The sequence below is a fragment of the Pisolithus orientalis genome (assembly GCF_024613125.1).
Source record: "Pisolithus orientalis strain OTSU chromosome Unknown F5J12scaffold_33, whole genome shotgun sequence".
NCBI classification, from domain to species: domain Eukaryota; kingdom Fungi; phylum Basidiomycota; class Agaricomycetes; order Boletales; family Pisolithaceae; genus Pisolithus; species Pisolithus orientalis.
In genome coordinates this window covers 411,968-426,758 of record NW_026260814.1, presented here as the reverse complement: position 1 = coordinate 426,758, position 14,791 = coordinate 411,968, and the positions used below count along the sequence as shown (strand labels likewise).

Genomic DNA, 14,791 nt, shown 5'->3' with positions numbered 1-14,791 from the left:
TACCGCACCGACGACTCGTAATTCCCACCTGAATCATACCACACCGGTGAGGAAGAGGAGCCGTGACCGGGTGGGAAGCCGTACCCCGTCGAGGTACTTGCACTCCTGGCCCTCATATCTCCCATATCCCACTCACTCCCGCTTCGGTTCGACACGACCGACGTCGCGTCATCAGCATCCACAGCAGGGAAGGAGAGCTACTGCTGAGATTGTTGATGTTGATGCATAGCTAAGAGCTGCTGATGCTGCCTCTTCGAGTTCTCGAAAATTTGCGCATGATCAGCAACAGACAACGGCGTATGGACAGGATGACTGATCATCGGGTGATGTTGCATTTGCTGATGGAATGCCGCAGTAGTATTTGCAAACGTATTAGTCCACGCAGGGACCTTGTCATTATCCAGGGGTTGCTGCAGGCGATGCTGGCCGGCAAAAAATTGGCCTCCAAATGCTTGCGGCTCGTAGGTTGCCGGCATAACCGGGTTCTCAATCGACGCTGGCGGAGGTATCTGCGCAATGATCGGGCCCAGTCCACCGCCACGGGACATCACATGCAACTGCAGCATTGCCCCACCGGAGACATTTCCAGCACCATTTGCAAAACCGGGATTGGCTCCGACGGCTGCAGCGTTCTTGGTAATCGCTGTGGCATTCTCCGACATCATGTCATCGGTGTCGTCCATTGGCGTGGTGGGTTGAGCTCCAACCTCATTGTCGGCTTCGTCGAGTCCGTCAAAGGGACTGTCACCTTCGTCGATTCCACTACCTGAGGCACCGAGCCCACTCAGCGGGATGATTTCGATTTTGCCGTTTAAGACCATTCCAAAGCCTTGCACTATGGCCTCTTACCTTCCACAAGAATGCCCAACTCCAACTCCTGCGACGTCTTCAAACCACTTTCCCAGTACCCCGACGCGCCGTACGGCTGCATCGCTATAGCCCAACCGAAGATCCGGTCACAGTCATGCGTCAGTACGAGCGGTTGGTAGTGCCGGGTAGCAGATTTGAGCCCGAGAAGCAGGGCGCATTGAGGGGATGCGATAAAGTGACATTGGTAGAAGATGGTGATGGCTTGGATGCGGTGGCGGTGGCGGTGGTGGTGATGGTGGTGGTGGTGATGGTGGTTGTAGTGGTTGTAGTGGTTGTAGTTGTAGGTCCACGTCTAGAACGGGCATCATGGGAGAAGGTTGCTAGGATGTCTAATAATATGGTTCACAAGGGGTATGGCAGCGGCGTCCAGGAACAAGGGCATGACAATGTATACCAAGCAAAATGGGTTGACATGGTCGTATTATCCACGTTAGCAGATAGAATGCAGGCAAGAGCAACGATATCGATATGTATCGATCATCGGATACTGAATGCAATAAACCACAAAAAGTACTTACTCTCGAAGTGAACGATATCCCCTCTCGCCAACGCAAGACGTGAATCCGGGTCCATCCCATACCCACCCCAGACCTCCGCTGTGTCTCACCAGGCCGCACACGCATCCCTCCTCGTCCCCAAATAGCAGTTTGAGTATCGATACTTCTTGACCTGCACACGGCCCAGTCTTCACTTCAACGGTGTCGGGGCCTTCGACTTCGAGGATGTCAACAAGGACTTTGACCTTGTACGCCCTCCTTTGTTGCGCTTGATTTTGATTTTGATGTTGTTCAACCGCAGCGCTACCAAGAGACAAAAGAGAGGTGATAGTGTGCAGGCTAATCTGAATGTTTGGAAAGCGGGTAATAGTAGACGACACATTTACGCCGTCGGAATACGCCGTTTCTTGCGTTTCGAATGTAGCCTGCAGTGGCTGAGACTGCGACGTGAGGAGGAAGGAGGGAAGAAAACCAGATGCCGATGCCGATGCCGCAGCATTTACGCTTTTCTTCGAGGGTTGCTGCTGGAGTCGGGGCCCATGACGTAAGGAACGTGGTGGTGGTGGTGGCAATATCAAAATCAAAACCTAAGTAATAGGACAAACCAGAAAGACATATATATGCACATGTCACGATACTCACCATCAATATCGTCCTGTGTGAGTAGTATCTCCCCGCCCGCGCCATCAGACTCGCTATCATCAATCCATTCCCCGTCCTCGTCGTCTGCATCCTCGAAAATGATGTTCTGGTACAGAAGAGATATTCGTCTGCTGGCTTCGTCGAGTGTTGCGGTAGGATACACCAGGGTGGGGTCGTGGGGCGGGACGTAAGACGGTGAGAAGGGTGTCGGTGTGCTTTCCATCGTTTTCCAGACGTAAGAACTCGGGTCTCTGGCGAGATCTGAAGTAAGAGGAGCCCCAAGAAAGACACGGAACTGCACCATGATGAGATATCAGGATGAGGAATATTTTGCCAAGTCTTTCCACGGTGTTGAAGTCTAGCTGATTGAACCCATTTCAGAATGGATTGATCTGCGGCCAATCAGCCTTGAAGTTTCGTTCATTTATGTTAGAGCAGGAACTAATTCGCGCTCTCCAGACTCGACTGGCGGAGACTTCCACGTGTGATTCAGCAGCTCCTACAGGCTCGCAATTCCAGCAGACCCTCCTACTCCAGTTGAGGCGATAGTTGTGAACTCGCAAGACCTCATTACTCCTTCCCTTGACAAAATCCCCGGTTCCTGAAGAAAACGACACTGTCACAGTATTCTTCAAGAACGCCACAGAAGTGTCTAAAGACCACCTCTAGGAAGACGCCATACTCGCCTCTGTTACATGTTATGCAAGGAATAGGCTATAACAAGCAAACACTCTCCACTGGGGCCGAGCACTCCGAGCGCTAGGATGCTGTGCTACTTTGTGGCGCTCAAGCTGGGATGTAACATGTACCGTAACACCCAGCCTCTATGAACACACCCCCATATGACCCTTAATACGCTTCTAACTCATGACCCTCACCCATACACACACCCAAGGGACTCAACTTTCCCAACGCATCCACTTGACGGTCAGTCTACTTGTGTGGCGTCGCTGCAACACTGACGGATGTTGTGTAGCTTACGACGGCCCAGCGACACGTCGTTGACTTCTGCTCCAATGGCCCTGGGACGTATATAGTCCCATCTTCCCCTGGCTCGCAGGTATTCGTCAAGCGTGGAAACACGAGCCTGGAGGCAGAGGCGCGCACCCAGGCGCACCTCTATGCACAGGCTCAGTCCTCTGCATTCGACCTGCACGTGCCCAAAGTGTACGACGTCTTCAACGACGGGAACTGCAACACTCATCTGGTCATGGAGTACATCCCTGCACCATCGTTCCATGCTTGGATCTCCGAGCCTGACCTCTCCACCGAGGAGCGAAGTCGACGCACTGATGTCGCCATCAACGCAATCGCCAATACTGTCGAGGTGCTGCTACAGTGTCCTCTTCCTGAGGGGAATGGGATCGGCCCCGTAGGTGGTGGATATATCCAACATAGCTTCTTCTGCATGGATGAGGCCCCTATCCCGTTCGTCAACGCCACCGCGTTGGAAAGATACGTAAATAAGGTGCATTGAGCTTCATCGTACTGGTCCACCTTGTACTGATCTTGCGATAGGCCTTGGAACGTCGGCCCGGACGGCCTTAGGACTGCGTTTCCATCGAGACCGAGGCTCGTCTCATCTGTCCCTCGGATGTTTCCCTCAAGAACTTCCTCTGAGACTCTGTGAACGAACGGGTCTGGATGGTCGACTGCCAACATGTCAACGTCCTTCCGCATTCTTTTGCTAGCTTTTACTTCCACTGTACCACCGACCCATTCGTGAATGCCGTTGCCAATAAGATCAGTCTTCCTGTCTCCTCGCAGCTCAATCTTCTCGAGCAGGCAGCTGTTATCGTCCTGCAGAGTGGCAGCTCGTCCTTCGGTTAGCATTGGTGTCTACGTCCATCGGCAATCTGGTGCTAACACCTTCGTTAGGTCTCGATGAGAATGGCACCGTCAAGTCACGTGGGAGACGCAGCCGTATCGCGTGATTGCATCAGGTGATGGCCATTGGTACTACATTGGGGGGAGGGAGGGTGTGAGGCATCATGGGGCGGGGCATCAGAGGGCGAGAAGGATGATGTCTATGTGCTTTCCGTCGTTTTCCAGAGGTAAGAACTCGGATCTCTAGCGAGATCTGAAGTAAAAGGGTCAGAGAAAGACACGGTAGTGCACCGACTCTTGCCAGCACTCAGCCTTAGCACCGGTCGGGTTTACTATATGGCTCTTTCGGTCGTCTGATCATCTGGACACCACGGTGTACTTATACCTCGCCGATTGGGTCTACAAACATTTTCAACTATACAACCTAAATCCCCCCATATCTGCACAAGGAGCCGTAAACCACTGATTACCTTTGTGCAGGCTACATAACATCGTATCAGAACCCATCCTGACACCATTTCAACCACGATAGTACAATAAGTATGTTACTTACATAATACTTCAGACCAATTTCACTCATATGTATATTACAACCCCTGTTGAAGTTGTTATGGAGAGACCTACATTTTTTTGGCGTTTTGCGGTTGCCCGCAACAGTGTACGCCAGCATTCTCCATTCAAACACCTGTCCTCCCCGGAGACCATGGGTTATGGAAAACCAGACAGTCACGCTCAGGTACATGGTAGGGTTCGGCTTGCGTAAATTATACGGGTGTGGGGTAGTGAACTAGTAACCATGTAACCAAGTACTGCGTACTATGGGTGATGGAAGAGACACGGATCGGGAGAGTACTGAATTCCTTACCGTTTCAGTAATGTCCGCTCCAGTACTTGGTGGTAAGTAGGTTAGTGAGTATTACATAATATCGCGTTGCGGCTCACACCACTACTAAACCAATCACACACTGCTTTCCCAACTCAGTCTCCTCTCTACCCGTTTTCTAGTCGTCTCATCAATCCTGGGCAGCCACCAGCTTGAAGGGCGCAACCTCCGCATACTCTCTCACGTTCTGATCGGTGAAAGCATAAAGATTGATAATATTTCTCACACCACCGACAGATTCGGTGATCTCGGTAGCCGTTGTGGGCATTTTTTTTCTCTTCCTTATATACAGGTACCATTGTGCAGTGCCGCATTTTACCGCAAATGCCTAAATCGGATCCCGGGGGAAGTTTTAGACCGATGCCAGAGGGGGGGTTCGTTCGCGGAGCCATTTTCCCGGTCAGGGCGCGCCGCGATCTCTTACAACAGACACCTTTGGATGGCAAAGGGCACCCCTGAAGGTTCAGACTTTTCGAACGGGGTGACGGCGACATGTCGTGTCCACAGGTTGGTCGACTATATACATACGTGCAGCTCGCGCAGTTGGAAACAGGGGGACTCGCCGAGCGGCGTTTCTTCGGAGCACAAGACAAGAAAAATTTGTTCCTCAGGAACGAGGGTCCAGTATGTACGCGGACTTCCTACGCGATTTGCAGATTCGGATTCTCCCCGGCGGATCCCGCAAGGTGAATACTAATTCTCAATATTACTATCCAAACTCTCTAAGTTCGAGGGGTTGCCTGACTAAAGAATTCTACCGGTCGAAAATAAGCAGAGAAAGTGAACACGGAATGCATACCGCGCCATCGCCAGGGCTCTGAATACGTATTTGCATTTTGATGATTTGATATCATACCCCTCTGACGCAGCGCGCAAGGTCGTCCAAGGAACCTCCACTTCCTCTCACTTATATACCGGTCCACACTCGCCGTGGTCACAAGGCAAGCGAATAGCACCCGAGCTCACGCGGAGTCAATAGTAATATAAACTATACAGGTTAGTTCCATCGATTCTTGACGAGGCGTACGACCGATCCTGCACTGAACTGGCCATTGCAGACCGCGCTAGATCTCAAGTTGAGTCCATCGCGAAGTGCTTGTACGGTCCATGTCCTGAGCATTCATTGAACCAACCCAGACAGGGTTATACTGATTCACTGTCAATTAGCATGTTCCGTCGGCAGGGAATAGTGTGGGGTAATAAAGGGTAAAAGCTTACCCCGCACAGTCGAAACGATCGGACAGAATACTGTGTCTTACATATATTTAAGTACTATTTGATATATTTGCGTGCGTGACCAATGGTAGAGTTGTGGTTAGTACATTCTACTGGATCCCTCCTACCGTCTCACTCGTTTCAAGTTGGTTGCCATTCCGATGGGAATGCAAACGGAAGATGATGCAACGTTGCAATGCAGAACTTCAAATCGGAGCGTCGAGTGGGCATCCAAGGCGCAACGATATAGTGCTTACTGTACGAGCATCTCTAAAAACATCTACGCCACAAGTAAAATGCAATCCAAGTACGACGTTGTTATTGGCACCACGAGCTTGAAAGTGTATGGTACGCGCTGTGGAATCCGACGTTTTGTTCGATGCAATAATATTGATCCATCCAACACGCGGGGTCCAAAAGCCAAAATTTTCTCCCCCTCTCCTCTTCTCTTCTCTCCGGGTATACGTACCGGTAGGTGGTAAGCCGAGCGTACATTCGCTTTTATGTAGTACACAAATCGCATAACGCACACCAATCGAGCGAGAAAGAGCCGAAAACGAACGAGACAATAAGTATGTAGCGGCTAGTTAATTATCGATGAAGAGGACGAGCATTGCTGGTACACAGCATGAATCCGGCAACGCATAAATAAGTCGGGAAATACAGCGGGGATGGGGGGGAACTGAACTGAAGTCGGGTGAAGGAAGAGGCAATGGTGAAGTGTAACACCGCAGCTTCGAGGGAAAAAACGAGTGTGAAAGGGCAGTATATGGAGAAAGGCGCAACTGGGGAAGTCGAGTAAGGGGAAGCACGATACCCGTCCACGTTCTCCAAGCACTCCAGAGCGAACCAAAAAAACACCAAAAAAATCAAACAATCGTCCCGCTTCACATCATACTCCCAGCGTACCCCCCAAGCCAACCCCTGTTTCATCATTCCCATACCCATCGCCACGCCTAGACCCATGCCCATACCCTGAGGAACCATCCCCATCCTGTCGTACCGCACCGGCGACTCGTAATTCCCGCTTGAGTCATACAACACCGGCGAGGAAGAGGAGCCGTGACCGGGTGGGGAGCCGTACCCCGTCGAGGTACTCGCACTCCTAGCTCTCATATCTCCCATATCCCGCTCACTCCCGCTTCGGTTCGACACGACCGAAGTGGTGTCGTCAGCATCCACAGCAGGGAAAGAAAGCTGCCGTTGAGATTGTTGGTGCTGACACATAGCTAAGAGCTGCTGATGCTGCCTCTTCGAGTTCTCGAAAATTTGCGCGTGGTCGGCAGCAGACGACGGCGTATGGACAGGATGACTGATCATCGGATGCTGTTGCATTTGCTGACGGAATGCTGTAGCAGTGTTTGCAAATGTAGTAGTCCACGCAGGGACCTTGTCGTTATCCAGGGATTGCTGCAGGTGATGCTGACCGGTGAAAAATTGGCCTCCAAATGCTTGCGGCTCGTAGGTTGCCGGCATAACCGGGTTCTCAAACGACACCGGCGGAGGCATCTGGGCAATGATCGGGCCTGGTCCACTGCCACGGGACATCACATGCGACTGCAACATTCCCCCATCGGAGACATTGCCACCCACATTTGCAAAACCGGGATTGGCTCCGACGGCTGCAGCGCTCTTGATAATCGCTGCGGCATTCCCCGACATAACGTCATCGATGTCGTCCATTGACGCGGTAGGTTGAGCTCCAAAGTCTTCGTCAGCTTCGTCGAGTCCGTCAAAGGGACTGTCGTCTTCGTCGATTCCACTACCTGGAGCACCGGGCCCACTCAGTGGGATGATCTCGATTTCGCCGCTTAAAACTATTCCAAAACCTTCGCTGCGGATAGGTTCTTCGACACGGGGAAGTCCTGCACGATCCCGCCATTCATTAAGCTCTCTGCGCAGAGCGTCAGACTCCGACTTCAAAATCCGGAGTTCGCGGGACGCAAGGAGGCGGTGACGGCGCGCAGCGTGTACGTGAGCAATGGACGAGTTAACGATGGCTGATTTGGAAGGCCGTCGGATTTGAGTAAGGTTCGGAAGGAGGGCGGCAAGGTCCTATTATTGCACATGTGAAAAGTGGCAAAGGAATAATGCGATAAGACGAATATACCAAGAAACGGCTGTTAAGTGTTTCCCTTCGCGCTCTTTCCACAGCGTTGTGGGTTGCCCGACGTTCGGCTGTGTTAGCTCGGCGGCTTGGCTTCTTCTTGGGTGGAGCAGTTGCTTGAGGCTGTGCTGCCGTCAACGCCGTCTCACTATTTCGGTTAGTGTTACTTGTATCGATACTGGTGGTAATGTTAGAAAGATTTTGAGGCCCCGAATAGAGCGTCTGCTTATTATTAGGTGAGTTCGGCGTGTGAGGTGGAGCAGATCCATCATCGGAGGCGGGAGAGGACCTGTCATCCGAGGAGGGAGAGGCGGTGAGTGTCAGAGCCATTGCTGGAGGACTGATAGCAAACAGGTCAAGGAGAGTTGAGTTGTACACGGCAAGTAATATACGGGTGAGAATGAGATGAATCCCGGGAGAGCTGCGGAAGAAAAACCGGGGTCAAGTGGAGATGGATTAGAAAGATGGTTACAAAGGATGGTTTTGTACGCGGATAGAGTCGATGCACTGAATGGTGGAGCGAGGACACAAAGGTACGCGAACGGTAGTTCAGCGGAGGCCCTTTGGCGCGAGGTGCAGTACGAAGGGAGTTGGTTCGGTATAGCGATGAAAAAGCAGCGAGCTAGGCTCAAGCGTACTCTTTGGATGATGAGGATTTGTGGGAAGGGCGGGTAGTGAGAAGCCGGCAAGGGTCGCGAGATCTGTGGGCCATAAGACGATAAGCTTGACGAGGAGGACGATGAATTTTCATTAAAAAAAAAAACATACTCAAGCGGTATCCTTGTTAGCGGCGAGGTAAGGTCGGGGGGAAGGGGGGAGTGGGGGGAGGAAAAGAGAGAAAGGAGGGGGCTCTCTCAGAAGACCATACAAAAAGGAGAAGCAGACGAGGAGGAGAAGCAACAAACACTCGACCCCCCTGCACTGGATTCCCTCTTTGAGAAGCAGAAAACCAAACAGGGACAAACAGGATAACTCCTCAAATCTCTTTTTGGGTGTTATCTAACCAACTGTCAAGAGAAAGCCACTGGTTTGGTCACTGTTTGGTCTTGTTGCATGCATAGAGAGATCTCAGCACAACACTGTATGTAGAATAAACCACTGATCCCATCCGCCGAAATTAAACTGCCTGGCTCTTATCTTTGTATGGATGTTCTTGTCGAACGATTCTTTTATCACCACAAAAGTCCTCGCGTGGCGCTGCGGATCAATTTCCTTGCAATCCCGTCACACTTTGTCAAAGTCTGTCGGCGCTGCTCTGATCCTTGTAGGTTGATAGGATATTATCACCCTCCTACGACGATGGGGCAGCTGCGTGATAGTAAATGGCTTCACCCCCAAAGTAGTAATTCACATTGTCACGTTCGTCCAGTTCCATTACCGTCGCGATGGCGATAGACGTAACCCCGCCTTTCCTTCCCAGCCCCAGAATCTCTCCAATACAATTCTTATCTCGACATCAGGCACACTAATATAGCAACGATGCCTCCTTCAGAGATCTCGTTCAGATTCCAGATCACACCATCAACGACTTTATTACTCAAACGATACCTAGTGAAGGGACCGACCCTGTCAGCTCATGCTCAAGGACCTAATAGATCGTTGGTCTAACCCATATTACCCAAGTGCAGGAATAATTCGTTCCTGCCAGTGTCGTCGACTTCACTCACGTTCCCCTACGCGCAGCCGTGCGTACGCCCCTTAAATCCCTTTTTGACTATCATTGCGTTCGAGGTGTGGCCCGTTTAGTCCGCAGCCTCTCCAGCCCTCTCTCATACGTAGGTCGATTTCGTCCTCCTCGCTACGCGAACTGTGGGTTTGTTATGGATTCCACACCTTACACACGCCCCCACGGCCACACAAACCAATTTCACCCTGGCAACGAATCTCTGGTTTGGTGGCCCGTGCCATCTTTTGGGCCTCACGACGTCCGACAGGATTTCAAAAGCTTTGTAAGTTCCGAGGACTAGGCCCGACGAATGCCTTTTCTTTCCTCGGCTCCCGACGACCGCGAGGGAGCCCGTCCCACACTTATCATTCAGTTCATTCTCATGGAAACATCCGGTGTGGGACTAGGGAGGGATCTGTCATACAGCTATGTACGTACTACGTACGTGTATACCCATGCATACCAGGTCCGTGAGACTTTTTCTCTCTCTTTTTTTTCTTCCTCCTTCCTCTTGCGTTGCACTGCCTTCAGCGGGCGAGGGCCACGCGAGAGCGAGTCCGAGACCAACGTGAGTGAGTGTCAATAACATACGTACCCCGATCGTGTCCCTCTGCATAACCCCCTTGGACTCGAAACATCGGCCGGTAGTTTCGAGGGGAAGTATGAATACAAACCTTACCACGACACGGGGCGCGACGTACATCTGAGCCAAGCGATTATGATTGTTTCATAAATTACAAGGTGAGTACATGACAATCTCAAATTTTTCTGAATTCGCCAGTGTCAGAAATGCGCACACATGAAACAAGCGTTGGATGAGATACGGGGTAGATCATGATCGACCGCTTCGCGAAGTTCGACCCGAGGTGCATACCATATGCGTTTAGTCGGTACAGAGTTCCTCGAGATGTTCTATCGAAGAGAGGGCAAAAGACGCTGTGTGAATTCGCGAAGCCGGGCCTAATTTAAGCATTCTCTCTCGCGAATGCTCACGGATTGTGTACACGTGTACTCACGGGTGTATCATCGAACCTACTCTCTGGACGGTCACCCATCGTGTCCCCGTTGGAGGGGATGAAGGTAGGCCTGATGGCGAAGGAGGACGTGGCGCCATCTCTATAAGGCAACGCTGTCTGCTTAAATTTGTCTAAATTCCAAGCATGGTGGTCTTCGATGTGGTCATGTATCCCCTAAGTCGGATTCCGAACTGTGCAGTGCCACGGACTATCACAAATACGAGCTGTTGGTCAAGAGAAGCAGGTACGCGTTTTCGCCGATCAAAACCATCACAAACCATCGCCTCCGAGCCCCATTCGGGACGGAACCCGCAATAGCAAACACAGCCCAGTTGAAATCACGTATCGTCTACCTTTTACAGGACTCCAATCCTGTTTTGTTTCAGAATGCGGTTTAGGGCCCCGAGGGGCCCATCGCAAACCTTCACACGTGACTGCCAGCTGTCGATCGCGACCATTTCATGAAATTTTGCCATGTGCAAGTGTAACCGGGTGTCCGCGAGCGTCAATCAGCCGATTCGGTCGGTGCACCCCATCAACAATGCGCAGGACGCGTTGAAGAAAGCGCGTGTATAGCACGAGCCGCCCACCTCACCAGGATACAGAACAGGTATGCATTTATCCTCGCTTGGAGCTCATTGGTGCATCGTGGCTCGTTGGTCAGCAGTGGCGTGGAATTGGTTCTGAACCAGTGTTGATGCAGATGGCCATATTGGGGTGCGGAACGTTACATTAAATGGTGGGCTAATAAGCTACCCTGATAACTTGTTACTGCATCCGCGGAGAACGGGTTCCTGAATGGTATTAGAACGGCTGATGAAAGAGCCACCATCACTCTGACACAGAAGGCGAACACAAACTATCATTGAGGTGGAAGCGGAATGGCAAGTACGGGTTTGAATCACCCTGAAGGAGTGCAGAATTCAGTACCGGAACCGAGAAAGGCGTCATCGGAACTTTAATGCCAATTATAGGCGCGACCTGGAACGTGTCGACTCGTGCACCACCCTCTTCGAGAAAGCGATGCGCCGTATTCGAGTGTGGATCGTGGGGCCAATTTATCGCGGGAGACGCTTGGGGGTCGCAAGAACGTTCAAGATTCGATTTGCGTGGAATTGCGTGGAATCGCTGCGTCGCAGGTCTCGCATCCCTGCTGGAAGCTAGTGAAATGAGTGCTTGGCGCAGGAAGTTGCTGCCAAGTATCTGCAGTAAAGAGGCCTGTTTTAGATGACGTTTCAAACTCTTCCGACTTCGGTGTGGCAAAAGCTGGTGTCGCTGTGCGAAGTAATATTGAAATCACACTGATAAGTACTCACACTGCACCGAGTGGGTGTTGCTCGGCCTGACACGAGAACCACAACAATAGGCGCAGTCCGAAGCTCACAGCCGCCTCTACTCCGTTCATAGGCTAATGGATAGTACGTCCTGCTGGATCAGGATGGGGAAAAGCTAGGTGATAAAGAGTAACCAGCTGGATGGTGTAACATCTCGGCCCGTGAGCCTTGAAATTGATCATCCATGATTCGCGGGGTGGAGCCTTCTCTGCATATGTATGAGTGCATTCCTCTTGGAGGGTAGAAAAGCAGACGCAGTCGCCTTCATCCACTACTGATATCAGTTGATATGCTCCAAAGCTTGAGCTCCAAGTTCGGGACCATCGCGAAAACCGATCGTGGCTTGAAACATACTACTAGTAAGGCACACTTTGATCCGGTGGCAGAACCGCAGCAGCACTTATCGTTGGCTTACGTGAGTAGTTTCCACAGGAAACATCTTTCAACGTGGGGGGCTCGTGGCCGAGCAGCTGCAGCTGAATTGTACAAACTTGATATTCTTCCCAAGCAAAGATCCAGCGGTCTTGATAGGCCGAGATTCGCCGATTCCAGCGCCTTTATCGCCATCATCTCGTTGGTTCGGAGCATAGAGTTGATCCCTAAGGATCATTGAAGGAAATTTTACTTTGTTCGGTACAGATGGGAAGGGGAGATTGTGGGCGGGGAAAACAGGAGATCTCCGTCTGACTGATGGAAATGGCGTAGTTGGTTTTCTGGAAAGTCATCCCGGAGAACGTGCAGCTGTGCGTTGCATTGCGTTGGAAAAGCGGGGGTACATTGACCCTGTAGTGGGGCCATCCCAGATCTCAATCTGTAACCCGCCCGTTGAAGCTACGCCTCATGCGCTTGGTTCTGAAAGATAAAGACCTTTACAGAAAAAAAAAACTGGACGTAGGAGGTACCTGTAAGCTGTTAGCTCTAGTTCGCAACCTGTACTACAATCACTGATGGCTTGTTAGAACTAACTTTATGTAAAACCTCCGGCGCATCTCAAGAAGGAAATTGAAAAGGGCTGCCTGGGACCAGCACACGACGTGCTTCCGTCGATCGATCCTTGTAGTACCGCAACCTAAGCTGCAGTGCTGCAGTGCATCAAGTGGCGCGCTCCAATGATATAATCGAACAGAACGGTGAGTTTCAGTGCCCATAAGCATGACAGACACCAGCTACCAAATCATATTCCCGTCGTGGGCTGTATGAGGACGGGACAGTTTATTAACAAAACTTTTTCTGTCCAAAAAACCATGCCCGCGGATTCCCTGCTACATGAAATTTCTGGAAGCCACGACTAACGCCATCAGACACGTTCTGCACGTCGCACAGTGGAGCTGTACGACTCGCACGGTGTCCTTATCGACGCTATGCGAATCTAACTTGTTCTTTCCAATCCCTGAATTGGTTGCTAGGGGGCATAGCAAAAAATAGTACAACTGCAGCCCTGGGACCCTTGAATCCGTCGCCTCGACGAAATTCGGTGCTTCATGGTGTGAGAATGAAGCTGAGCGTTTTACTCTTGATATGTCTCCAAGGTATCAGCTACGGAATACCTATTTTGGGTGACAACCTTCAGTTGACCCTTTGCAACGATTTCCGCAGTTTCAAAGGTACCACGCCAATATTCAGAAGCCCACGGATGATTTCGACGGTTTATTGCATGACCCGCATGGTGCGTGCCGAATCCTTGACTTATTTAGTAGAAGAAAGGTATTCATCCTTCCTGTGCTTTGCTAGGCAGTGAGTGCCATCCGTCAGTCTGTCATGCAAATTGATGACACTAGTTCGAGCGCCCGAAAATTTAACCCGGTCCTGATTAGAGTAAATGATTTACTTCGGCTATCTCATGGCTTGGTCAGAGTGATCTCGAGGTCCATACCACAAGCATCCTTCTATATAAACCAAGCGCTATAACACAACTAAACGAGGATGCAATATTGGCAAATACAGCAACAGGCGTTGGTTTGGCTACATGCACGGGATTAGTATGGATCACGAATGCTCAACATGTCATTTTTTGGTCAGGAGTTAACGCATAGCTTGTTCTTCCGGGCTTCTCCTTCATCGCGCTTACTCCGCATACTATACCCCCTGGGGTGATGCCACAGGTGCTCGAAAAGGGGAACCATTTGCAATGTCATCGACTGCTTCGTCTGACGAAATCGGCGAGGCGGATCCAAGGAAGTCCGAATTGTCCACCACGAGTTGGTATGCAGTCCCAAGTTGTTGGAGGGACGTCCCAGAGAAGAGGCTAATGTTGACAAGCAGCTCAAATTCTCGTGCAACTGATATCCTCCCATTGACAACCTCGGAGAACGTAGCATCGCTGGCCTGACCACCAATCGTGGTCAGTTGCTGAAAATTGAAGACAATTTCCGACATTAACGTACCCATCTAATGCTAGGAGAGTCCGACTATGCCCTTATTCTTCCTCCAATGGGGGGCTGAGGGACCGCTTCCTTGACGAAGTTCAGCATTGAATGTACGACTTCACCCGGAGTTCACGAAAGGGATGGTGTGCCAGATGGAATACCGAGTACGACACCCAGTTCCTCTGAATTGGTCTGTGCGCTAGCTCCACAACGCAGTGGCCGTGGCTCCAACGATGCAGTCAAGCGGGAGTACTCACATGGCGTCGAACTTGAATCACCAAGTTAGTGTCCGGTGACTACATACCCGGGTGAAGGGCACTTCCTTACAATGTTCTTTGGGAATGCGGCGGCAGCGTACGGGAGAGCAG

The 14,791-nt window shown here is 51.1% G+C and overlaps 5 protein-coding genes across 5 annotated transcripts; 2 read left to right on the top strand and 3 right to left on the bottom strand.

The window, feature by feature from the left end:
* Positions 1 to 197: 197 nt before the first annotated feature.
* On the bottom strand, positions 198 to 2,313 carry F5J12DRAFT_785154 (uncharacterized protein; the record flags this gene model as incomplete). Its single annotated transcript, XM_051743186.1, has 5 exons — positions 198 to 766; positions 850 to 1,162; positions 1,478 to 1,711; positions 1,767 to 1,954; positions 2,010 to 2,313. The coding sequence occupies 5 exons, from the start codon at positions 2,311 to 2,313 to the stop codon at positions 198 to 200; spliced, it is 1,608 nt and encodes a 535-aa protein (XP_051597053.1).
* Positions 2,314 to 3,069: 756 nt separating this feature from the next.
* F5J12DRAFT_725211 (uncharacterized protein) lies at positions 3,070 to 3,486 on the top strand (the record flags this gene model as incomplete). The annotated part of the gene is made up of 1 exon (XM_051741611.1): positions 3,070 to 3,486. A coding segment is annotated over one exon (417 nt), but the record flags the coding sequence as incomplete, so codon positions are not given.
* A 1,168-nt stretch (positions 3,487 to 4,654) lies between these two features.
* Positions 4,655 to 5,698, top strand: F5J12DRAFT_785152 (uncharacterized protein; the record flags this gene model as incomplete). The annotated part of the gene is made up of 6 exons (XM_051743185.1): positions 4,655 to 4,733; positions 4,842 to 4,979; positions 5,012 to 5,093; positions 5,149 to 5,226; positions 5,254 to 5,405; positions 5,589 to 5,698. The coding sequence occupies 6 exons, from the start codon at positions 4,655 to 4,657 to the stop codon at positions 5,696 to 5,698; spliced, it is 639 nt and encodes a 212-aa protein (XP_051597051.1).
* A 772-nt stretch (positions 5,699 to 6,470) lies between these two features.
* Positions 6,471 to 8,567, bottom strand: F5J12DRAFT_335555 (uncharacterized protein). Its single transcript, XM_051738951.1, has 2 exons — positions 8,045 to 8,567; positions 6,471 to 7,989 (listed from the first exon to the last, which is right to left on the bottom strand). The coding sequence occupies exons 1-2, from the start codon at positions 8,369 to 8,371 to the stop codon at positions 6,526 to 6,528; spliced, it is 1,791 nt and encodes a 596-aa protein (XP_051597050.1). The 5' UTR covers positions 8,372 to 8,567; the 3' UTR covers positions 6,471 to 6,525.
* Positions 8,568 to 9,717: 1,150 nt separating this feature from the next.
* On the bottom strand, positions 9,718 to 10,812 carry F5J12DRAFT_851338 (uncharacterized protein). The gene has a single exon (XM_051746541.1). It carries the CDS (start codon positions 10,408 to 10,410, stop codon positions 10,126 to 10,128), a length of 285 nt encoding a protein of 94 aa, XP_051597049.1. The 5' UTR covers positions 10,411 to 10,812; the 3' UTR covers positions 9,718 to 10,125.
* Between the last annotated feature and the right edge of the window lie 3,979 nt (positions 10,813 to 14,791).